The sequence below is a fragment of the Strix uralensis genome, chromosome 5, assembly GCF_047716275.1.
Source record: "Strix uralensis isolate ZFMK-TIS-50842 chromosome 5, bStrUra1, whole genome shotgun sequence".
NCBI lineage: Eukaryota > Metazoa > Chordata > Aves > Strigiformes > Strigidae > Strix > Strix uralensis.
In genome coordinates this window covers 84,192,910-84,219,531 of record NC_133976.1, presented here as the reverse complement: position 1 = coordinate 84,219,531, position 26,622 = coordinate 84,192,910, and the positions used below count along the sequence as shown (strand labels likewise).

Below are 26,622 nucleotides of genomic sequence, written 5' to 3'. Positions count from 1 at the left end.
TAGGAGGAGAGATTGATGTGTATCCTATTCCTGTGGGGTAGGTCTGACAGGGCCTGGCAGCAGTTCCTAGTGGGTCTCAGCTCTTCTATTTTAGTTGTGGGCACCTGTGTGGAGAGATGAAGATGAGGCTAAGGCTCTGGGGAGGAAATAATGGTAATAGGCTAATGGGGAAGAAGAGTTGGTTGTATAAGGTGGGAAGGGACTGTAAGGTCCGTGCAACCATGTTTGAGGAGGGAATATCACCTCCAAACCAGTACTGTGGCAAAGGAAACATTTGGGCTTTTTCCAGATACCTACTGTAGGCTAGATTCTTCCAAGGGGTAAATTTTTCCTGAAACCCTAAGTCTTGTAGAGTACCCAATTGCTGTTGCCACGTTGTCAATAGTCAATGAGCTGAGTGAACTTCCTAGCGGTTGTCCATGCTTGCAGCAGCTTGGGAGTAGGATCTTTGCTTCTTCTGGTGAAAAGGGGTGGGTGACATGATGAAAGAAGACACGAAGTACAGAGTGTTCATGTGTGCTAAGGTGTTCTGGGGCTGTGCTGGTGAATTATCTGTGATCTGACTTCCAGTGTTTTACAAATGTGTTTATTATTTAAAATCGTTCGGTGAATTCTTCAGGCAAACATATTTCTGCTCCACAGTTATTGCAGATTACTGAGAGGAACTAGTCTTTCAAGTATTTATTATTCACCATTCACTGTTTGCCCTGAATGTGACATCAGTCACATGGTACCATTTCTACTTCCTGACCTGATAACTTCCAAGCCCAAAGGAGCTTTTAAGAAAGCTGCATATCATGATTACCAGTGTAAATATTTGTGCAAATACATATCTAAATACAAGTACTAGCAAAGTGCTCTCTTGCTGAGGTCATGATTTCAAACAAAAATTTTTCTGAGTGTTCACAGATGTTAAATGAAAGGGCAGCAGCTACCCATTTAAGCCAGTTTGTGATTTGCTAGCTAAAGTAGAATTTCTTCTTGCGTTTTGTGGGGTTTGGTGAGTTTTGTTTGTTGGTTTTGTTTTTTGCTTTGTTTTTAATATGGATCTCCCACTTATATTACGGGTTAGTCTGAGTCTAGATTTCAGAGAGGTTGCTGGTAGTAAGGAGGCAAGATACGCTTTTCACACCCGTAGAAAAAGTTGACCAAATTAGGGAAGGACTAGATCATTCTCTGGGAGCTGAGCAACTTGTGTGTACAGTTCAGGGTGGTGTGAAGTTGTAGATCAGATAGCCACTGGATGTCACTGTTGTTCTGTAATTGGAAATAAGTCGCGTTTTTCTACAATATCTTCTTTCCTTTCGTGTAACCCAATGGTAATACTTCCAGAAAAGGTAATTACTAAAGCGAGGAGCATAACTTCATCCTCGTGGCTAAGGAAAGGTAGTAAAATTCCCATTACTTCAGAGATTGGGGAGCTAAAGATGGTCTTCTAGTGTTGGGATGTATTAATAGTACTGGTATGTTCTTAATAGCTGAGATCTTTCATGTAGCAGCAATAAAGCAAACATTAAAAGTCCTTTAAGAATAAGTATTTTCCAGTACTGTGTAACCTACTAATACAAAGTAAGATTTAGTTTTATAGCCTCCTATGAGTTTTCTATCATATATCTCATTTATCTCTTCATTTCTTCTTAGGAAAAGCCATTGATTTTGTAGTTCAGAATGCAATGTCGGAATCCTATGGAGGGAGACCCAGCGCATCAAAGGTTGCGATAGTCATCACGTCGGGGAGATCAGAAGACACTGTGGAGGCTGCTGCACTTTCTGCAAGAATGAACAGTAAATCTCATTTTGCTGTCACTATTTTCAAGCGGAGTTGTTGCTTTTTTAAGTAATGCAGTAGAACAAAGGATGAGAAATTAAGGCCCTGGTATGTTCATATGAGTTCAGGACTTACTGTGCATAATGTTCTGGTAAGAAACAGGCCTGAGCAAAATGTGCCTGTTGAAGATGCCTTTGAATTACTGGTAAATTCAGGACCAATCCACAATTTAAGCTGGACAGCTTCCGTAGGCCTCACAAACTAATGGCATTTCATTTTCCAAGGTTCTGTGGATAGACAAGGATGACAGAAATGGGATCTAATATTGTAAATTCAATACTGTTGCAGCGGATCGTGAAAGGTTCACTGTAATAATAAAAAACAGGGACAGGATTTGATCAGATTCTGTGCTGACCTATACAGGAATATTCTTTTGCTATCAATATGTGCTGCATGATGTTTTTTCAAGTTTTCTGGCTGTAGTCTCTGTACCCCGGCTTCCTCAGGTGTTCAGCTGAGGAACATTGACTTCCTTTGTAGGTTGTTTTGGGAGCTATTGAATAAGGCACAGTCTAAATAACAACTATCATTTTTTTTTAAATTTAAATGGCTGGAAAATTATCCAGTTGCCATGTAATTGAAGAAAGAAAACAACATATTGAGATTTTTTTTATATTTGGAAAAAAGTGAAGGTGATGATGTTAAATCTGCAGTGAGGTTTTGTTGACCATGCATGATCTTATTATGCTTGGGACTAATAGAGCTCATCTTAGCTAACACTGTGATTAGAGCATCACTCTTTCTGCCCTTAATTGCCTTTAGCCTATGTGGAGGGAGTGATGCAAGTAATACATGTTGGAAATGAAAAAAATACCTCCTTCTCCTGTGCATTGCCTATTTAAAACCTTTCTTCCTAGGGGTATCCCTGTTTCCAATTGGAGTTGGAAACAGGTATGATGAAGAGCAACTAAGAACTTTGGCTGGACCATCAGCTGTTAACAGAATCATGAAGCTTCAGAATTTTGAAGACTTATCCACTATGATCACATTGAATAGTGAATTTATCAAAAAAGTGTGCATGGGTAAGTCCGATATAGTTATAGCCTCATAACTGGAGCAAAAATCCAAAACCTGAAATGCCAAAACCACAATGATTCTTGATTTGAGAGGTCAGTCCAATGTTTCTTTTTTAGTGTTACCTAGACCACCACCATCACAGGTGTAAAACAAAATCTGAGCCCTTTCAGCATGTAGCCAACCACCATTCTAATCAACCAAATTTCAGGAAGATTTTAAAAACTGCTTAGGCCTGAACTTTCAAGCTACCATCTTATTAATAATCAGTGCTGGTCATTAACTGAAGGCCACCAGGAAAGCTCAAGCTGTCATGAATGAATGAGGGCATGGATCAGGAATGTTACAAGTTACTTGTAAGTAAAGATTTCAAATTACATATTTTTCTGCACAGACCTAAGCATTGTTGCATATATGTCCACAAACAATTCAGGCAAAGTGTAAGAAAGAAACAAAAGAATAAGAAAGAATTAACTTTTTCCAGAAAGCAAATACTAGGAAAAAAGTGTAAAATATTTTAAACAAGCATTCATTTCTTTGTAGATAACAATGCCCCCCATTTAGGAAACTTGCTTCAACTCTGGCCAGTATTTGACTTCTTTTGCCTCCTTGGTCTCTGTGTATATAGGTATTTATTACTCATATTTTTGTAGTTTTTTGTATTACAATAGCATCTACGTGTCCTCTCCACAAACCACTGTCTCATCATGTTAGTCATTGCACAGGTTTTTACCAGCATTACTAGGGCTTAGTTACGTCTCCATTAAAATAAGTGGACTTTTTTGCAGAGCCAAGTACCACTAAGAATGAGGAAGTTGCAGAGTGTGCACAGTCCAGCTTAGAGATATCCGATCAGTCTCCACTGGGATCACTTCTGGCATTTTAAAATCTCTCCAGAGCATCAAACAGCTGCCATTTTCTAGATTTAAACAGCTGCCATTTTCTTTCTTTTCTTTTAAAATAAGCTTTTAAAGATGCATTTCCTCTCCTCACACTGTAAAATATGTGATGTTCTTGCCCTAAATTACATTGATCCAAGATATAGGATGGGGAACAGGAATTTGAAACCAGTCACTATTTTCTTATTGCAATCTGTGCTATAACCTGTTGGTACTAGAAGTGAAAGCTTTGTATTTTTATTAAAGCTTTTCCAACAGCACAAAGCGTATGCTCAAAAACTTGGATGATAGGTATCTTTGTTTAGATGCCTGGATCTGAAAAATTTAACTCTCCCTTTAGCTGATGGTAAAGCCTTTGCTACAGGGTAGGAAACAATCTTCTTATCTTTTGTTTTGTGTGTTTTTTAAGATTTTAGTTTTATTTAAGTTTCTTACAATCTGTAAAGTACAATTTTTCCCTCCAGACTCATACAGTTGGATTTCTTGTACGGAGGGAGTCTTACTTTATGTATGGAAGTATACCAAAAATAATACTATTAAAGAGGTTTAAAAGATTTCCTAAATGCTTTCAAAATACATTACTTGTCCTGGAAAAGACAGAGCATATAGCATATATATGCTAGCATAGTAAAGTATTATATGGTTTGCTAGTCAGTGTTTTAATTTCCTAGACACGTGCTTATCACATTGTCATGCCATAGTACTTATATGAAATTACTTTTCATATATCTTTAGGTGTGTTATAAGAGCACGTAAACATAGAAACTGCAATTCAGTGGGTGCCTTGTGATTATATAAAAACCTGTCCATCATAGTAATGCTTGAATGTAAGGAAACTGAATTTGAGTATTCTTATTGCAGCTATTTTCATACTTAAGCTAGTTGCTGACAGATCTTATCTTGGTGTTACTCACTGGATTTATCTTTCTGCATTTAATAAATGTGTGTGTGCGTGAGTGTGTATATTCTCATTACCTGATAATTACCAGAAATATTCTCAATTGATCAGAAGATTCAGAAGTAAGGCTGGGCCCTGCCTCAGAGTTAAAGCTATGATCTTTTAAGTACCATCTGGGCAGAGCTGTACGTCAGTACAAGGAGTGCTGTAGAATTGCAGCCTACCTATTGCTCACAGGGTGTTTTGGGACCAACATCACTGCACAAGACAGGTAATACTAGTAGTAACAAAGCTTGTACACTCTGAACAGATGCCTGCAGTCTTCAGGTAGGGATTCTCACATTTTAACACAAAAAAATCTTCTTGCGGCCTAGGTTATGTTTTTAAGTGAGCAATTTGTATTTTGGTGACCAGCACTTAATGGTTGGCTAAGGGAGTGAGATGGCTAAAAGATGTCTGTTTCTCTTTCAGACCCTGTCAGAGAATGTATAGATGAGGATGGAAACAAAAAGAAAGTAAGTGTATTGCCTGGGTCATCCACCTGGCTTTCAAGTTACAAAGTACATGCAGGACCATCAATACCTTCATAGAGAATCTGAAACAAAAAGTGTTGGAAAATATTAAGAATTATTTCGGAGGAGGAAAATGTTGGCTTTTGAACTGATGGGATAACTTTGCACACAAAGGAGACTTTCTCTAACTACGCCTGATCTTGCAGTGTGTTGAACGCTATTGAAAGTAGTGCAGAGCCAAAACTTTTGACAGTGTGTGTCTTCCTTGACAAGCAAAAATGTATTTCCATCTCCTGGTGAAAGGAATTCTGGGAAAGCTAAGCATGGCCAAAAGAAAGGCGCATGTATAGGTGGAGGCAACGTCATTGTCCAGACCCTTTCTTTCTGCTAAAAATACAAGTACCTTGTCCCTGTGAAAATTTTATAGGAAGATAATTATTGAGTAATAGCCATCACTCTAGGGAAAACCATCTCTTAAGTAATGAAATCAAAGCTCTTAACGTTCATTTGCAGAAAAGCTTTTATTAATCCTGAGAAAATGGTCAGAAATGTTAGTAAACCTGTCTGATCTCTCAAAAGTGATCCACTCTAAGAAAGGAATGATGTAGCTGTTATAAGTGGTTCAGTTCCTTCATCTCAGGTGAAATGCCAGGGTTTTTGAGTGTATATGATACTTCATGCATTTAAAAATATTAGCATAAGCTTGTTACATGTTTTCTAGTAAGGGTTCAGTTACAAGTTCTACCCTAGGATTTATCTTGAATTTCCAGTACATTAAATATTCCTTTGATTTTTCCCTTGTGAAGACATGATTGTAAGGAAGGATGTGGCTAATAAAGAAATGCTTATGAATTGTGTAGCCACAGGAAATATATTTATATCAAAGCTGCCTTACGTGATTGGCCTCAGTCAGCTGGCCAGAACACAGAAAGGCTTTAGCTAGATCAGACACTAAGTATAACCTGGTGGCTTTGAAGCTGACAACCTAATTAAGAAAAAAACCAACAACTAAAATCTAAACTTAAACATCTTTCTTAATTAAAACAAAAAAAAAATCGGATTCTTGTTGTTTATTCATTTGAATTGCATGTATCCAGGCCTCTGGGCTCCTAGAAGCAGATACAGGTACATGTAGATAAGTGCTGGGAAGGCTAAACTTGAGTTTCAGACATGTCAGGTTCCATTTTTTTGGTGATAAACTTAAAGCACAATTTCTCTTCTGGCTAAAATGCTTTTGGAGGAAAAGAGGCCAGGCTCCAGTCCACATAAAAATGAACCACACTTTCAAATGGTAGCCTTTAGGTGGATTTTGTGTTACCTCTTCTGTCAGCTAGAAAAAATGGGTTTTAGAAGACACTACCAACATGGTAGCCATTGCCTTTTGGAGCAGGCTGTTGAGTATCCTGTGGTGCCTGCAGGACCCTGTGGAAGTGTTCTGCCTCTGGTGTTCAGCACCCATGTGCTGAGCTCCCCTGCTGCCTCACATCCACAGGAATGAAGAATCAAGGCTCTTTTCTAATTCAGAAAACACAGGTTCTTACACTGGATTCATAATATTTCAGGTGTTGATCGGAGAGTTACTGGAGGAGGCTCAGTTACCCAAGTGGCATGTCAGTCATGCACCTGGAGATTGTGAGAACAGATCTTTTGCAGTTTGCAAGAAAATCAGAGTTCTCAGGATCACAAATCTGAGCCTAAATCCTATCAGTTTCATAAATGATATGATTTGTTACATTTTCTTTGTTACTACTTCTACCCTGGAAATGATTGTCGGAGGAAGATTCATGGCTAAGGTCACTGTTAGTAGCAGAAGGACAAAAGATCAAATGTGCTAGGTCAGGCCAAAAATCCATGCAATCCCCTGTATTATGTGGCCAAAAACAGAAGTCAGGGAAGAACGTAAGTAAGTATATATGAAAATTCCCTGAACTGTCCTAGGCTTGAACAATTTATGACTCGGGGACACCCTGAGCTGCGGGTGGCACCTTTTTGTGTTTGATAGTGCTCAATAGTTTTCTCTTCCATTAATTTGTTCAGTCGTTCTTTGAATCCATGTAAATTTTTAGTACTCATCCAGTGACAAGGAGTTCCAATAGTGCTAAATACAGGCTGTGTCAAGTACCACTGTTTTAATATTTGAACTTGCCAGCTGACAGAATATGTGAATGATTACGATAGATTAAGTGGTTTTTTTGATGTAGTTCATTTTCATCAATAGTCTTGTTTTGATGCTTTTAAGCATACATAAAGGTGATAATAGAAGTGTAGGTGCTTGTCTTATAATGGTAGCACTTCATCATGAAGAGATCTGTATAGCTCTTCTGCATTTCTCCTTTATGTATGGTGGTAAAAAACACATTCCTGAACTAGCAGTTTCCGTAACATGACTTTTCTAGGCTTGTTCAGCACTTGGTTTAGAGAAGAGCAAACAAACAAACCAACCCCTGACCAAATTAAAAGGTGCCAGCTGATGAAGCCGGTCAAGGAATGTGGCTTTCCCTCCTGCAGATGCACAGTAAGAGAAAGTGTGTGCAAGTCCAGGTCCGTAGGTTCAGAGCTCCCTCAGAGAGGAAGTCTGAGGCTTCCTCCGGTGTGCTGGCAGGCTGATCGGTTTCAGCAGACTTATCCTTCACGATTTAGAAACTTCTGCTTTTGCTTTCCTTTCTGTCCTATTTTTACTCCTACAATTTCATATCAATTGGGATTTAGGCTTTCTTTGTCTTCAGAGTCCCTGCATTTTCCTCTGCCCCAGGATTCCTGGCTTTTTTGGATCCTTCAACTGATATTTTTGTTGTAATGTGCTGTGCTTTGCTTTTCTTGTTCAGCTCTTAGATGTTTTCCAATAGATGTCCTGTTAAGGAGTGAAGTGAAAACAATTAAATATGTGTGGAAGCCAGAGGGTTCTTTGCCAGACTTGCACAGCTGTATATGTACCCTTCCAGGTGCTCCACTTTCAGTGAGTTGTAGGCGAGACAACTCTAATTAAAAAACATTCCATTTCTTCCTATCTAAGTATTTTTTCCATACTTAAAGCTCCTCATGTTATTTTTTCACAGCTTCCTCTAGGCTCACAAGCCTGAAATGTATTAAGCCTCTTTCAGGACAAGTTGCCTTCTCAAAGTCCTGAAACATACAAGCAGGTCCAGTAAATTAACTCATATTTAATATGTACATTTTTCTGGCTGCAAACCTGACAGTTCTCTTTTAGACTTGATGGTATCACATAGCTCAGAGATACAGAGCCCTACTTTCACATCACTATTCCTGGTTTGCACATTAGTGCCAAGAATAGTCTGTGAGTTATGTTGTGGTTACCTAGGTATTTTATCACTTTGCTCTTCTCTTTCATGGGAATGATGGGTAAGTTGAAAAGAAGAGGATGGGAGATGACCTTGCCCAATAACAATCATCCTTTCTTCCCCACATGCTGCTGCTTGTGAATATCAAGAAATGTTATGCAGTTCGTAGAACCACTGTCTCACTTGTTTACTAGTGCTTCTGGACTCACCTCTGTAGAGATAGATCTGGAAAGGGCTGTTTCCCACATTTGGCGATATTCTTGGGAATGCAGACCTTGGGGATAAACACTGTTTTGAAATTCATTGAGCCTATTTATGGACTTCAGAGCTCTGCGGGACTGGGGCCAGAGAGCTCAGCTTTTTGCATATATGAATCTTGAGATATTCCAGATTGTGACCACATCTATTCCTCTGTCATTTAGTAGTATGCTGTCCTGGTGCCTTAAAATTTAGACTGTCCTTTAGAAGATGAGTATATTTTACATTTTATTTTTAATTTTACAAAGCAACTATGTATGTCTAATAACATTAATCTGGTAAAGGAACAGTTTCCCTTCGGGAAGGGAGTAACCTTTTTAAAGTTTTGGAGTTGTGGATAAAATAACTAGAGTATTCCACGCCTTTCTAGCTTGGAACAAATATTGTTAATTCCTGCTGTGCCATGACCATCTGTGCTCAGAGCTCTTTCTAAAATAATTTTATGGCTTATGAAAACTGAAGTCTTTGACATTTAAAGAAAAGCTAAGGGAAATTCTTTGTTGACTATGCTATCCATGCATACTGTAGGATGGCTAAGCTAACAATAGATGGAGTACCAGATACTTCATTCTGCTGTAACAAAACATCTCCTGTTCTAGACTATTATCTTTTGCTTGGAATTTCAGAGTCTATTTCTTACAGTGTTGCTAATTTAAACTTTCTTATCCTCATGAAGTCCTTAATGCACTGCATTCTATTGTTTAATTATCCAAGGCTAATTTGAGTAGCACTGCTGTCAGTGTCACTTTACTTGCTAGCGGTAGGATTGTGGCAGCAGTCAAGTTTTGCATTTTCTTCCCCTCTGCCCATGTTCTTTTCAATTGTTAAATATCCATGTCTCCCCATCTAGCCTGGTGATAAATGGACATTACCGGACCAGTGCCACACTGTGACATGCTTTCCAGGAGATTACACAGTTCTGGAGAGTCACCAAATTAACTGTGAGAGGATGCCAAAACCAGTATGTCACAGTAATCTTCCTGCTGTTAAGATTGAAGAAACTTGTGGCTGCCGATGGATGTGTCCATGTGAGTATCTATCTTTGCATGTATGCCTCTGCCTCCCCATCACTTGAAATGTTTATCAGATGTATAATGCTGAATGGAGCTTCTCAGTCATTGTGCACATCAAAGATGACTGAGGTGGGAGGAACTGATGCTGTACACTGGTTAAACAAACAGCTGGGAGTGTGAGAGTCTCACTGAGGCCTGGAATGTGTGATGCTATTTGCAAGTTCAGGGCCACTGCGGGCTTATTTTTTACATTAGCATAGCTGCAGTGTTTCATCAGAGAATCTCACACTCTATTTCCAAAGCTGTGTGAAGTGAGGAGGATGCATGGAAGAAAACAAATTTATCTTGGCAAGCTGTAAGCAAGTTATGTATTCGTGGTCCACCTCTAGGCTTGAGGGTTTGACCTGACCTCAGTCAAGCACATGTATTAAAGAAACAAAAAATGTTCCCTGCCTCCATAAAAATCTCACACTGAGTATCTGAGCAGAAGTGGTGAATACTGTGTTATTAGTGCTTTGGCTGAGATGACAGGGGCAGAAATTAAATGCCTCCACTCGCATTTACAGGGTGGAGGGATTCAGCCATTTATTAAAAAGAGAGATGCTTTAGAAAAATCCCATGTATGTGAAAGGAAGACGTGAGGAAGGAAGAATGATGATTTCAAGCAGAAAAACAAGCTGAAGCCTCCGGGTTGCCCCGGTGCTCAGACAGATGCTCTGACAACAGTGAAGCAGTGGCAGGCCAGGCTGAAGGAGGCAGCGATGCCTGGCTGCATGCAGTGTGGCACAGGACGTTGCTCCGCAGCCGTCGCAGGGAAGAACGTTTCATGGCAGAATGAGGGGTAGGCTCAGCTGCTGGGTCTTCTGGTACACCTCAGCCTGAGTTTGGGGACGGAGTCTTACTTCCTCTCCATGGGAAATGCACAATAGTCATATATTTGATTTCCATAAAAATTAGTCAAAATGTTTATTTTGAATTAAATGTCAAAAAGATCAGCTCCAGTAACCCTTAAAGGTTGTAACTATACAAAATAATGCATTTCTACAGTCCAATCGTGCATGCTATTACAGCTAAAATTTGCAGAAATCTCCAAAACAGGAATATGTAGATGTTACAGCATTTAAATCCTGTTCAGAGCCTGAATCTCTTTGGCTTTGAGCATTAGAGGACTGTACTCCCCAACATAATTCGAAAATTTGGCTTCCATCTAAAGTCATATGATGACTTTTTAAAAGTAAATCAGAATCATAGAATCACAGGATGGTTTGGGTTGGAAGGGACCCTAAAGCTCATCTAGTTCCAACCCCCCTGCCATGGGCAGGGACACCTTCCACTAGACCAGGTTGACCAAAGCCCCGTCCAACCTGGCCTTGAACACTGCCAGGGAGGGGGCAGCCACAGCTTCTCTGGGCAACCTGTGCCAGTGTCTCACCACCCTCACAGGGAAGAATTTCTTCCTTATATCTAATCTAAATCTACCCTCTGTCAGTTTAAAACCGTTACCCCTCGTCCTATCCCTACACTCCTGATCAAGAGCCCCCCCCCCAGCTCTCCTATAGACCCTTTAAGTACTGGAAGGCCGCTATAAGGTCTCCCTGGAGCCTTCTCTTCTCCAGGATGAACAACCCCGACTCTCTCAGCCTGTCCTCACAGGGGAGGTGCTCCAGCCCCCTGATCACCTTCATGGCCTCCTCTGGACCCACTTGAGCAGGTCTATGTCCTGTTCTATAGAACCCTGTTCCATAAAACCCTATATATACCTTATCTTTATAATGTATAATCTCAATTTAAAATGTCCTCTGCTGAACTAGCTGTTTGAAGAAAAAATTCTTCACGGCACTCCTTGAAATACCTGAGCTGGTTAGACATTCAAAATTTTAACACCCCAAGCTTTAGCATTTCTTACTAGCACATTAGATTATCCAAGCCCTTTAAAGCTAACATTTCTGTTTTGATGTAAGTATTTCAAAAAGGTAGAAGGATTTTAGTTGAATAATCATAAATATTTTATAATGTTTAAAAGATACTCTTAATGATATCTACCTATAAGAAGTGCATCTGTAATAATTTTCTCTATCCTAACTACATTGAGAACGACATGAAGGCATTGCTTTGGGCATTCAAAACATGTCTTCATAAAAAATTACTGAAAGGATGAAATGAAAACTACCATTTGTACCGTTAGCTGATTATCATGAAAAGACCTATAGTTAACTTGGGATTGCTGCTGTTTTACAAGAGCTAACAATTGTTTAACCCTTTATGAATTTAATGAGCCATGATATCCCTTTTTTTTTTTTTCCCCCCAAGATGTTACAGCTTGTGAGGGACAACTATTAAATTTTCATATGTTATAGAAGGAGGGGATAAAAAAATCCCCAATCCCACACAGTTGATCAAAACCCTGTGGGTAAAGTACCTTTGTTTCAACAACTACACAGCAAAACCAGTGTGATGCTGATTCCTAAGCCATATGTGCTGAAATCAGAGCTGAAACTCTCAGCAGTTGATAAACTTTAGAGATGGGCATAGCAAAGTAGGTGCTTAGTAGGAGGTCAGTGTGCTTCAGCATCTCTTTGTTGTTAAGGATGGAGGCTGGTTAGGCAATCTGTGCTGCAGGAGCATGACAGTGCATGCTTGACTCTCACGATTCAGCGAAGTAATATTCAGTTATTTAGAGAGCTAAAGCACACTTTGAAGCAATTGTTTGATAGTGCAGATGATATGACAAATGCCTTTGCAAAGAGGAAGCACTCAAAAACCTGTTCGTCTTATGTCATAAAACTGAGTTCAGAAAATAGATCAGGAGTTTCACCCTAAAGGCACTTGCTTGCTGAACTAGTTACAAATTTTATGGTAAAATTATTTGCAACGTGTGATTCATGGCTGTTGGGTGGTTTTGGACTACAATTAAATGGATTGCATTAATACATTTTGTGCTGCAGAACACCTGTGAGAAATTTAAAAGAATTCCCATTATCCTTAGAATTTTTTCAAATGTCCATGAATAAAAAAAGATTGATAAACATTGTTTTTTCGCTAACTTGTTTCATTGTTGTTTATACGTGGACTTTGTAAACAAGTACAGTAAAATATCTGAAAATGCTCCAGTGCTCCAAAAGGATATATCTCTTGACAATTTGGTGCCTGACAGTACACAAGATAGTCTTGCTTTCTGGTTTTGTTTTTTTTTTCTTTTTTGAAACACAAGTTGCTCTTTGTTGGGAAGTTGCTTAATTTCCTGGGAAATTCAGTTTGAAGGTCAATGAATGGGAAACAAATTATTCTCAAATCTCAGTCAGAACCCAAGTAGCTGAATTATTAACAATGAGAATTTTCTTCCTCCACGTTTAGCTGACATTGCTTTCATTGTCCTTATTATCTTTAAGAAAAGATTGCAAATGCATGAGTCAGAAGCATCCTTTTGCTCAGGTTTTATGTTGGTACTTGTGAGATTATAATCCTCTTTGTTTTCCAGTCTGTGAAGACAAGAAAGTGTTTATAACCTAGTGAGCAAGACACTGGGCTGTCAGTTAACCATTGGTTTATCCTATGCATATTATTTCTCTGCCCTTTTCCTGTTCCCCTTATGACAAAAAAAATGTCCCCTGGTATCGACTTGTGACATGTATTTGATAAGAATGAAGTAGTGTTGTTTTGTTCCAAATGTAATATTGTACAGAATAAAATGCAGTACCATAATAAAAATGCAATGCAAAAATTTAAAAACAAGTATGTTACAGTCTTTCTACAAATATGGAAGGGATTTTCCCCGCTTTTATTTTTCATAAAAAATGTATTAATAAATCACATTCAACGTGAATAATTTCATGCAAAGGGATTTTCTATGAGTTTATCCAAATCTTTTGTAATACTAATTGCTACAGACAAAGATACTTCAAAAAAACCACGTGATGAAGTATTTATCAAAGTTTCTTATCGATGATGTTCTGCAGCATTTGCAATTCATTACCTTCCTAGCTTTCTCAATTAATTGGTTCCACATGCCCGTAATGACTGTGAAGAAATAGTCTAATTTGAACAAACGCAAATGCCTACATTGCTTTTTTTTCTCCCATTGATTTTCAGGCGTCTGCATAGGAAGTTCATCTCGACATGTTGTCACTTTTGATGGGCTGAATTTTAAGCTGACCGGCAATTGCTCCTACACCTTGTTTAAAGACGTGCAACATGATGTTGAAGTCCTTCTCCATGAAGGACCATGCAGAGCAACACCAAAGATGAACTGCATGGACTCCATTGAAGTGAAACACCGTGGTGTATCTGTTCAGCTCTTCAGTGACATGGCAGTAAGCTCAACGCAATGAAGTGTGATCTGTGCATTGTCTGCTCATGCTATAGAATTCAGGCTATGAGGACAATTTTTTTCCCTTTATCCAGTTTCTGTTCCCCTTGCAGCCTATTCTTAGGCTTCTGAGCGTAAGCCTTGTTTCAATTTCATGATAAAATCTATGTTCACGTAATGAGCCAGACATGTTTCTCCTCTTATTCTTCCCATTGTGCTGGTATGACAATGTCAAAAACATGGGATTTGGCAACGTCTCCCTGATGCTTCTGCCAGAAAGGCAGGGATTATAGACAGGACATAATGCACTCTGATTCTTCTCTTTTGGCACAGGTCCTTTACACAATGTTATCATTTGGTGCATGGAAGAGCAGTCTATTCTTCACGAATCTATGCGTGACTGGCTAGCTGAAGAGCTAGGGAGTTGCTTCGTAGCTTGTGTGCAGATGGACCTCAGCATTAGAAGAAGGGCCAGCTTAGTATGCATTACATCTATTTTATAGGCAAAGTATTCAAATTCAGTATGACGCATTTTTCAGTCTCTGGCTTCTTCAAACATAAATAAGTTGGCTAGCCTGCAAAGGTGATCTCTTCTGACTGGTGTAGGAAAATAGGATGGACCGAAACACCTGCACCCAGTTCTGCATGGTGATGGACAGCCTTGACTTTCACTGAGGTTTATCGATAATCAGGGTCTGTAGGCAGCATTTTAACTTCATGGTGTTAGATTGCTCATCTGTAAATACGTGATGCTGAAGGAATGCACTCATATGGGAAAATGTTGAAAGGGTTGTTCATATAATACACAGAATGAAGGTCGATTAGTTCTGTAAGTTTTTAGACTCAACAGCAAGTTTCAGCTTGCACCATTGATTCTTATGTCCAGCCTCACCTGGATCTTCAAGTACTTGTGTCAAACGTCAAAATGTGACTCAACTGTAAAATTGGATTGATTTTAACTGCTTGCTAGAACTGACGTGATGATCTTGCCTTTTTGAAAACAGGTGGCTGTTAACGGTGAAAGGGTTCATATCCCCTATTCTAGCAGTTTGTTTGAAGTCACTGTCTATGGAGCAATAATGCACGAAATCAAGTTCTCCCATCTTGGACATAATCTCACATTTACTCCAAGAAACAATGAATTTATTCTTAAACTTAATTCAAAGAGCTTTTCTTCAGGAACACAAGGGCTTTGTGGTAAGTTTGAAAGCTAGTAATTTTAATAGCTTCCTACTTGAGCTTGAACTGCTATTTATGTTATTGTAATTTGTGTGGCCCTGAACCTGTAAACTCTCTAGCTGAACTGATCCCTCATTGCTGGCACATTGCTAATCTATGTAGGTTTTTCTACTATGACCATCAATGTAACAGCTAATTGAATTCCAGTAACACCTTAGAAAGAACAGGCTAGACATCTCATGTTTTACTTACTTCACATTATCTTTTCAAGGAGATTTTATGTGAGAGGCATGACCTGTGCTTGCAGTGAAGGTGGAAGGTTTGTGAGGGGTACTACTACCTGGGAGAATTAATTCTATGGTGTCCTCAATGGTATAATCTATTGTATAGTTTATACCTCTGTGGCATAACCTATGCCTCCTGTAATAAGGAAACAGGAAACAAGATCTGGGGTTTTTATGCCTCTATTGATAATAGCTATAAGGGATATTGTTCATTCTTCTTCCCGTTGGCATTCACTGAGCAGCCCCAACCAGCTCTGTCTGTCCTGTGCCTGTTTTCTCTAGGTTTATTTCATTGCTGACTGTACTCAGACCTTTTATTTTCCTTTTACTCACCCTCCTAGGGGTGTGTGACCAGAACCACATCAATGACTTCACATTACGTGATGGCTCTGTCACTCCTGACAGCAACGTGTTTATCCAAGACTGGACAGTGGAAGAGCCGGGGAAGATCTGTGAAATCCGGAGAGAAGACAGATGCCTTGAGCACGCAACGAGCCACTGCCGCCTTCTGCTCTCTGATCAGTTTGCAAAGTGCCACAGGATAATCTCCCCCAACACGTTCTACGAGGCGTGCACAGAGACCAGCTGCTATGAGGATGAAGCCTGTGAGATGATAACTTCCTATGCTCACATCTGCAGGGAAAACGGGATCTGCATAGACTGGAGAACACCCGATTTTTGTCGTAAGGCGTTTATGCTCCATTAAAACTGATATAGAAACTCTCTTACTTGGTGATGGTAGTGACAACGACCATCTTGTCAGTGTGATATTATCTTTTGAATGCCATGTAATGGGGCAGAAGCTCCAGATCAGGTTTCCCATACAAGTGGTATTACAGATCTGATAACTGGTTTGTCAGCCACTAAGTTGCTTATTATGGAAAAAGTGTTTCTAACTAGTAAAATGCAAGGTAGCTATGCAAGGGTGGAGGGATAACCTATAAAACAAAAATACTGTGAAAGCTGTGCACAGGTAAGCACAGCACCTGACTCTGCAGCCTCTGAACCATCGTGGAGCCAGGTTTGGACTGAGAGTCTGCTCTGATTCTGCCAGGCAGTTTTAGCTGCAAATATCATTGCTTTGGTACAGATACTTGAGGATCTGTACAAGGTGGACAGGGAAACTCATAATTTGGACTAGTGGAACTGCTTCCCATCCTGCCACTGTCATAACTGCACATAATGGCATAAAATAAGACTTTTCTCTGTAATAGTTCCACAAATTCCCCATGTTTCAACCAAAGCCTAAACCTTTCAGACTGTGATGGAAGAGATAGTGTGATTTTAAGTTTCTACTGCAGTGAAAAATGGGGAAATGGCCACTCTCCGTGGTGTCTTTTCTTGCCAGAACATGCCAGCTACACTAACCAAACCAGGTGTAATTTGCTTTGCAAATCCAGTTCTCCTTCTGGCTGTGTTTTGCTTGTGTTTTGAAGGTGAAGAGTTTGTGTTGTGAGAAAGCAGTGTAGCAGGGTGTGAGTCTTGCAAACTGCCCAGAGCCCAGTAGAAACAGGGCAAGCATGCCAATGCTAAATTCAGATGGTTGTCACCTGGTATACCTACTCCCCTAAATTTTTATAGAAGTTCTGCCCTATCTTCCTGTTTTTTTCTTTTGTTTTCTTTTTTTTTTTTTTTAATCCTGACAGCCCTATTACAAGGCATACCTTGAGGTGGCTTATTCTACACCTTCTCCTGTTAGCCTCTCTGCAGTGATGGTTACAGACATTCATATCTTCACTCACAGTGTTTCTGGTTTAGTCAGAAACACATCTGAGATGTGTATGTATGTGGGCATTTTCTTTCCCAGCTAGGCCCCTCATGTAGTGTCTTGATATCCCAGTTATTTTTTGCATCTGCTGCTTCTCCAGTTTAGTCAGTTCTTGTTGTCTTGTTTTCTTTTCCTCTTGCTGCCCAGATAATTTTCATTTCAGAAGTGGAGGACCAGCATCCTAAAGGCATGATACCACAAAAACTCAGTACATGTTTTTGTTTTGTTCATGTTTTAAACCCAGAGGGAATGATGGGATAGGAGGTCAAGAACGTGAATGCGAACTTGGCCTGAACCTCCAGTTAGTGTCTTAAATAACTTTCCAGGATAGATTATTGAAGAACCTGTTACTGTTGCAGACTGAATCTTGTAAGATACAACATAGTCCATTTGGAGTAGTCGTAGAAAACAGAGGGAGAATATTGCCAGCCATTTTCCAAATTCAGTCCTTCAGTCACACTTTTGCAAATTGTAATGTCCAAGGCTGAATGTCCGTGGAGTACCTTAATAACTCTGCAGTTTTCAAATTCCCATCTTGTTACACAGCGTGTACAAGGATAGACAAAGGGTTGCCCATTTTAACTCTAGTTGCATAAAACAGTCGTTAGTGTCCTAGTCCTAACAATAACATCATCTTCCTTCAAGCAGGTGCATGTGTGCAACTGCCAACAATAAAATTGCCAATTGCAGGGACGTCATACAAGTTACATTAATGACTAAGTAGACAGTGCAGCTTTAATAACAATGGCGTGGTTCTGGAATACCTTGCTTCCCTCTTCCCAATGCAGTGAACCCCTGTCATTTTTGTAAACTTTGTTTTGGCATATTGTCATGCCATATTGGGACATTTCAAGCAGTAAAAGTGATTCCTGACTGCTCTGCCTGGATGGGTGAGTGTACTCACTGGAATATCTGATAAAGACAGGGTTTGTTCTCTATCCTGTGCTTGTTCAGTTCCTCTGCCTGAGATTTCCTTGGTCCTTTTTGGGGGGATGGATGTGTTGAGGGGTATCTGATAGACTCCAGCTTTGTGTCAATGGATGGAAGGAAACTTTACTCCAGGGTAAGAATGCACAGTGAAAAATAGATTATTTTTTTTTTTAATTCCCCCACCCTGTCACCAAACCCCACACTTAGTAGACTTAAGTTGCAGCAGCCTGTAGCTTCCACTGATAGCCTTATAATCCTGAGGCATAGAATATGCCCCTCTTGAGCAGGCTCACCCTCACAGTGAATGCCTGCCGAATAGGGTTTCCACTTCAATGACAGTACGGGCTTTAACTTAATGGGAAGATCATAGGAATTTCTAACAAATCACTGCATTACTAATATCGACATATGTTGGGATTCAGCTTTGTGTGGAAAGGAAGCTTTATTCACCTGGAAATAAGATTGTTTATATAGTGATTAATGAATGGACTGAGATATATTAATTCTGCAGTTACAAAAAAAATTACAGCTGATGTGGAGGTGACCAAATCAGCTTTGATCTGTGTAGCCCAAGTAACAGTAGCAGTCTGTAAATTTTGCTCAGAAAGAAGAAATACTCAGAAGATAAACAACAGCAGCAGCAATTGTTAATCTTCATATGCTGATGCTTCCATGAGCGCTTCTCAGCAGCTCTTTAAGCTCATTTATGTGCAGTGTGGACATGCTCTCTAGGTACTTGCTAATACCAGCTTGCAGATGAATTATATTTAGATAGGTAGTTGCATGGTGTATGAAACAAACCTCTACTTGGTACTGCTCAGTAAAGCTGGGGTTCTTTGAGGAGGATGCCGGTGGCACTCAGAAGCTGCAGGGATTCCTGGAAAAGTAATTTGTTTGAAAACAAGATTTTTCATGAGTCATTCTAGTTGTTGGAGGGTTTTATGTTTTGTCTTTCACCGGGTTGTTTTGCAGGCCCAGGTTAGAAAACGAATGTGTAACAGGCTGTGCCTGCTCAACTGAGGGGCAGTGACATCTGGCAGAGAAGCAAGAATGAGGGTCAGGAGGAGGAGAGAGAAGCAACGGGATACAAGAAACCTTTAAAGCACCTCTGCTACTGAAGGATTTGTGTAGTGGAGCTACACTGAGATTATTCACTGCTGTTTGTTCACTGTGTGAGCAGGGCATGCTTCTGGTGAGGACCATAACAGCTGAAGGATTTAAACCATGACTTGGAAATCAACAGTATGGGGGTGGCTTTGTGACTGCCTACAGCTGATCTGGGACAGTTTTTCTCTTCCTTTTCCACCTCCAGCCGTGCATTCTCACTCCTTTTGCTGTGCTGGCAGTAGTCCTCTCATGCTGCGTGGTGAACTGTGAAAACTAGCTGTAGAAGGGAAAAAAGTGCCAGCAGGAAAGAACAACTGAGGTGAAGAGATTAAGGGAGGGACAGGACTGCCCCTTTTGATCGCAGCACTGATCTAAGTTGGTTTAACGTGGCCTTGAAACCACTCCCAAGAACATTGGAAAAACCCTTCTAAACATATTCCTTTGGATAAAGAGGACCCTTAAGGGAGGTTTAGGAAAACTGCCTGAGCAATGCAGGGAGGTTGACTGGCAGCTCATGAGCTATTGGCCCTGGTGAAGTATTCACTCCAGCTTCATTGTCACTGGGGTTTTAGCTGTCCTTTTGGCTGCACATGACAGTACAGTGAGGCAAAAGGCAAGCCAGCAGTATGTGACCTCAGGAGCTAGCTAAATTGTGCTAAATTATGCTACTAAGAAGAAAGGAGTGCTAAATTATGCTACTAAGAAGAAAGGAGTGGCATTGCCACCTGAAAAGACGTGTGCATTTCTCCAGGTATCACAGGCTTGAAAAACATCCATCCCCTAGATATCCATTTAGTACTTACAAGCAGGGATGCTCTGTCTTGTCTTAGGTGTTTGACCCACAAAGTCAGAGTGAATCCCAGTGCAAACTCTCACTAGATCTTTCATTCTGAATTTGGTAAGTGGTTTATTTTATTTTGATGGACTTGCACCTTCTGTAGATCCTCACAGAGGTTATTTTCTCCCAACCAGTATCTACTAGGAATAGCTACTGTAATTTAAAGGAAAAATAAGGGAAGAAGTGTCAGTACTTAAATGGGCTTTGAAATCATTTACAGGAAACTGTTTTGTTTTTTTTTTTTCCCCCCAGCTTCTCTTCCCTGTTTGAAAGAAAAGGTCATGTCTTAATGGAGCCAACAAACAGAATACAATATTAATACATGATCATAGTAACATCATACAGGCTAATATTTGAAGTAGATTTCTTTTGAAACTGCTTTGGCAGAATTACTCTTATATTACTTGCTTTTCAGCCTTATTTCCCCCTTTTGCTAGTATCCACAGTCTTTTCCTTTTCATTCAGAAACAACAGGCATTTGAGGCGAGCACTGAAATAGCCAGTCAGGAGGGTGGCTTGTTGAAATACTTGGTTTTGAGGCTGACTGTGGGGAGTCCTTCATGCCTCCTCACATTCCATACCTCTGGCAGAAGTTTCCATACAAAAAGCAGAGTTACCTGTAAGTCATGTATAGACCTGGCCAAATCTCTGGAGCATAAGGGCAGTAATGTGTCTGAGGTGGCTTTCCACAATCATCTGGTTGTCATTGTGCCAGTAGGATGAAAGGATGGTTAGGATGATTTTACAGGTGTTGGAGTTTATCCCATCACTTGACACTGCTTATGCACATCTTATTCCCATATCCACAAGGACAGAGATGACTTCAAAACAAGGGCATTCATGTGAGCTCATTTATATTTCTTTTGTAAAACATAAGAACCTCATTTCTTCCTTCCTTGAAAAAACATTGCCATTTTACACAGGCTCACAGGCTTTTTTAGCATCTCTTAAGTCTGGGGCATGGTTCTTCGTTGCATTTTTCACACACTTGGCTCCTTAACGCCAGCCAAAGAGGAGGGAGGAGAAGGGGCTATGTTACATTAAGTACATTTAGAAGCTTTAGCATTGGTACTCATTCTGCTTAAGAGCTGTCCAGGTTCTATGCTGATGTGCATCAGCATTAAACTCTAAAATAAATTAATCTAATTTTGTACAGAGAAGGTTTACTAGATTTGCTTTAGGACTAGCAGTAGGTAAGCAAGATGAATGCCAATGTGCTGAGTATATTTACTAACAAAAAAGTAAATTCCACACTACCTTAACAGGTTCTGTGGATGTATTTTTACACATTCATTAGAGCTGACATGAGACCATCACAGGCAGTAAACCCTGGCGCTTACTCCAGGCACCTTGTTTACAGAACTGTTTCTGGAAATGAGTTTTTCTGGAAAACACAGTATAGTCTAGGTAGCTGCTAGTACAGGTTTATAAGCAGGTGATTTCTCCTATTTTACTTGGATAGACCTTTCTGTGTTTTCAGAATCCAGATGAAGCATTTTATGGTGGAATTGGACTCCCCATCAAGTTTCTGTGGCTTTTCAAGTTCCTTTGCATCTGCTGAACTATGGTGGTTATCCACACACACACAACCATAGACTCCAACACACCAGAAATAATTGAATTTAGCATGGCTCGAAACAGAAAAGGGTTAATGTTAAAGACATTTCTTTTCTGTTTCCTTTGGCTGCTAAGAAGGGTGTGTGTAGACAGTTCAGCTGCTGAATGCTTATTTAGTTGGGAGCTCAGGTCTTCATTGAGTAATTTTCCTTCAGTGTTTTTTCCCCCGTCAGGGGACGGAAAAAAACTTTTATAAACCTCACAGCAGTCACAAACTGGGAAATAAGAAACATTTTTCCTAATTGAGGCTGTACAGAAAAATAAAGTAGACTTAAGGGAGTACACAGTATAGAAGCTGTGTCCATAAGTTTCTTAAATAGCTGTAGCCTTAGTTTTGTGTTTACTTTTGGAGACAATACGCTCAGTATTGTGAACTCATCAGTAAAAATTTTATGTGTTGGCTTAGGGGGCAATGCAACTTTCCTTGTTTCAGTTAATTCTGTTAAGAAGTCAATTCAGTTAATAAGGTGCAGAAATCCAGCAGGTTCAGTTTTGAAGTACCAAAATATTCTGTTTATTAGCTTCTTTAGTTGCTTGGGAACACTGCTGCCTATCAAATTGTCAAAAAAATCTTTGTGGAATACTTTAGTCTGTCATGGGTATCTCCTAACCGTGCACTGTTACCAGTGCTTCTCTAATACACATAAAGGTGGTTCTAAAGTTTTATGTCTCTTGCCCAGTGTTGAAAACCAAGTTAGGCAAGACGTTCAGCTCATGTAAGCCATTGTGTCATTATTAGGGTAAATCATACTTTGTTGATTCATGTGGCCTGAAAATGCACCTTGATGATTTCTGCATGGACTGTAACTTAATCAAATGCCTTCAATCACTTTCCACTGTAGATTTTGCTAGTTTTAAAAAATGTATTTTCAAATAATTTAGTGGCTGCAGAGGACCAAATATGTTCATCAGATGACGGATTTCAAAAACCTGGACAGAATTCTGAAGAAAGCGTGAGTGGAAACATTTATCTGCATTTCAGATCTCTTTAAAGAGTTTTTTTCTGTCTTCCTCAGCAATGAAATGTCCCACATATTTGACATATGATCACTGCCACAAAGCCTGCATAAAGCACTGTGAGAATAGTACCAAACTCAGTGTCTGCAAGGATTATCCCACAGAAGGCTGCTTCTGTCCAGACGGACAGGTGATTTTTAATGACAGCTGTGTTGATGAAGAAGTCTGCACACAATGCATCAGTGAAGATGGCACACACCATCAGGTAACAACTATATGCTTAGCAGCTTACCTTTGTGAGTGATTGGGGTTTGTACCTTTGCAAGTAAATCTGTCTTATAAGTCTGACTATTTTCCCCTTTGGATACTTTATTTTCTAGCTCAGTTCCTAATAACCGGCCGGCTGTCAGCCCCATGTAGCTCCCCTAGTGTGAAATTGGCTGGGACGGATATAAAATTCACAGCTGGGACTGTACGGACCCGGAAATGCATGACAAATTTGTGTGGAGGGAGGGCTAGAGGGAAGAGAGGAGGGAAGGCGCAAGTCAACATTTACCAAGATAAACACCTCCATTCAGCGGGCTTTTACCAGTAATGACAGTGTAGTCATAAATCTGGAACCCTTACTTAAAATGTATTGTATTGTCTTTGCAAAGCTTACTGAAAGATTTTTCAGTGGTTAGTGGGGAGCAGTGAGACCAAGCCGACCCTATGTCAAGTCATATTAGCCTACATCCTCTTTTTTTGATGAGAATTATGCCTTTGACGGAATTCATCATTTTAAATTTACTGAAAATCCACTTGCCTCAGCTAAATCAGACATCTCTGTGGCAGAATGGGATTGGGAAGAGCTACGGTTACTGGGCGCCAGACTGCAGTGAAAGAGACTGTTGATTTCCCTTTTGGCACCACGCAGCGGGTGCGCAAGCTCCTCCCTGCATCCCCTGGTCCAAGTAACAGGGGTTGTTCCTCTTCACCCCCAGCTCCTCAACTCCTGGAGTTTTCACCTAAGTCAGCCAGTCCTCTTAAATCTGCAGTTTTGTTATGGAACTTTAAGAAGAAGGGGCTTTAATTTCAGTATTTTATGGGCTTCAGATTCTTAATGAGATTTTTGGATGGCCTTATACTCATCAAATTAAAGACATAATTGTTTTTGTAACATAGATCTTCTGTAAGTAACAGAAGTCTGTGTGTGTGTGGATAGTCTCTTCTTTAAGTAAAAAAGGTAGATTTAAAAAAGTAAATGAATGTACGTACTCTGAATAACTTAATTTTACACATGCAAATTGAGACTCGCATTTCATACAGCAAGAAATGTGTTATAAGGAGTTACAGTTAAACTGAAAGGAAGAAAAGGCTGTTTGTGGCTGAAACATCTCTTTTAAATACTGTTTGCATTGATTAACATAACGACAAAAGCATTTTTTCCACCCCTCGCACAGGACAGGCCCACGCGAGTCCGAGGATCCCGCTTTGCCAGGGCTTGTGCCTTAGTGCTGACCACTGGTACTGTCAAAGCACAGTGCACTGGAAAAGTACTTGCTAAATATGATTTTGAGGGTTTCCTACTGCTGGGCAAGGGGCTGGTACAGGCGTTAAGCCTATGGTGTACCCTCAGGTGTACATACCCTATGGATTTTGGCGGCGAGAGGGGAAATATGTTCCTTCATTCCACAACTGCATTATCCAAATGATGTTTTTCAAAACAAAAGGTTAGAGTTTTCTCAAGGTTTGAGCACATGGACCTTCTACTATCTTTTATTTTAAGCTTACAGCATCTCCATACATATGGCCATGGTTTTTTCCTTGTGTTCTGTTTTGCATTTTTGTTTTAAATACACTATCTCTCAATTTGTAGTGCTTATAGAGTTGATAAAATGGAAAAAAACCACCACCAGTAATTTTTGTGGTAAAAGGAATAGAAAAAAATCTTGTTATATCTCTCTCAGGAAAAAATATCTTGCAATGTATATAATCACTGCCCTAAACACAGATCAATTGTGCCCAACTCTCTGTGACCCTGACAACTCCAGTTATTGTATTATCTTTCTATATGAAATGGTTATTACAAATGCAGATTAAAGTCTAGGATCTGTGTGCCTTAAATTCCTGAATCCTCAGGCTTTGCAGTGTATTTTTTATTTAAATAAGTGTTCCAAGGCCTCATGGAGAAAAACTCAGCACACATCTTGGGAATAATGTCTGCAGTGATATTTGCTTGTTTCTGCTAAAGTTCTGAAATTCATGAGTTGTTGCATGCCCCTTAATGGGGTTTTAACTCTGAAAACCTCTCACCCGTACCCCGATGGCAAGGCTTAGATGCAGCTGCTGTGTGGATGGGGAGGTGGAGGGCAGGGGAGGATCAGCTCACACAGACGTTTTGCGTCTCCACCGTTGCAGGATTAGCTGTGTGAGCAATACAACAGGCAGTGCAAGTGGTGGTGGGTTATGATTTCCTTAACCCTCTTCTTTCCCTCTGGTGTTCATTCCTCTGCTCCTTTCTGCCCTGGATTGTGCTCAGGCTTACAGGATTGTCAGTACCAACGCTCATATAGAGCTCTACTAACACCATGCTGTGTCTTCTCATTTTTTCTGGTATTAAACTCCTTCTTACACTAAAGAAAACCTGTGTGAAAATCAAGGCTGCTGAAAATGTTAGAGCAAACGTGATTCTCTTTCTCTGTGTTTTGAAATGTCCGCCTGCATTTCACATCACCACCTGCATATGTAGGCATTTTCTATCAGCTGCCTTCTCAGCACTTTTTAACCCTGAGGCCATTGCACGCTCTGGCAGAGGGCTCCGAGTTGTTTTTCCAAGCCCTGAGATAATGTTCTTTACTAGCAATACGTCTGTGCAAGCTTTCTTTGACTAAAATAGATTTCCTATGGATTAACTGACCCTATGTGACTTGGTTCCTAAGCTTTGTTAAACCTCTGGTTGGCCTGTTCTAGCATGCCTGGTGTCTTATCCTTGCCATGCTGTCAACCTTTGAAAGTAATCTGTCTTTTCAGACTCCTGTGATGGCTTAAAATACATAGATATCGCTGGGTACAGGTGGCAGTATGCTTAGATATTTCCTTCCTTTCTTCTTCTTACCAAAAGTTGCAGTAGACTGTTATTTTTAAACAGCACTCCAGGGTTTTCTGGATGACACCTTTTCCCTTTGTGGCATCTTAACCTACTCTACATGTTCTCACCCAGAACCCGGATCGATTGTGCAAATTAACATTATTGTCCCACAGTGCATCTTTTCACTCTTACCTCCCTGTTCACATGGGTGTTAAATGTTGATAGCTATTTTTAGTTAACTACATCTTTAACATCAGTGATTCCCCTCTCTCTCATGAGAAGGAGAAGTTGTTGAATAATGATACACTTTACTGGCAGTTTCTGAACATGCTTATTACCTCCAGGTAATCACCACTGTGGTGGTTTAAGATTTGGGGTTGCTATAGTGCTTTTCCAGTCTTCAGTCCACTGGGAAATCAAGTGATGACACCCCACATATTCTTAATAAAAAATATGCAGTTTATTTCTCTGTGTTTAAGAACTACTAATTTGGGAAAGCAGCCACTTCTATATATTTCCCATAATACCGTTGTTTCCCTTATTACCACTGAACATCTAATCATGGTATGTAGTTGAACGAGTCCACTGTTACTCACAATAGCCTGAAATTGCGTTTATAACATCTGAGCATTTTTCATGCTTAAAACAATAGTAATTCCTCATCCCATTCATGCATTCTTTACATCTTTTGCTAAATTGGTAACTACAGTCATTTCAGAATTATGCATCTCCTTAGGTTTTTACTGTTAACAGAGCAACCAATCAATCCTGCATAGTCTCCTGTTTTTCCAAATCGCACGCTCCCATCACTAACACACCAGTGACCAAGATATTTGATTTCTTTC

At 39.9% G+C, this 26,622-nt stretch overlaps 1 protein-coding gene across 1 annotated transcript in view; it reads left to right on the top strand.

Moving 5' to 3' along the window:
• The window catches only part of VWF (von Willebrand factor), a 146,900-nt gene that overhangs the window by 86,750 nt on the left and 33,528 nt on the right, over positions 1 to 26,622 (top strand). The window contains exons 31-38 of the mRNA XM_074872045.1: positions 1,642 to 1,785; positions 2,686 to 2,850; positions 5,111 to 5,154; positions 9,559 to 9,736; positions 13,811 to 14,031; positions 15,032 to 15,224; positions 15,832 to 16,173; positions 22,767 to 22,972. Coding sequence (XP_074728146.1) covers positions 1,642 to 1,785; positions 2,686 to 2,850; positions 5,111 to 5,154; positions 9,559 to 9,736; positions 13,811 to 14,031; positions 15,032 to 15,224; positions 15,832 to 16,173; positions 22,767 to 22,972 — 1,493 coding nt within the window. The remainder of the gene's footprint in view (positions 1 to 1,641; positions 1,786 to 2,685; positions 2,851 to 5,110; positions 5,155 to 9,558; positions 9,737 to 13,810; positions 14,032 to 15,031; positions 15,225 to 15,831; positions 16,174 to 22,766; positions 22,973 to 26,622) is intronic.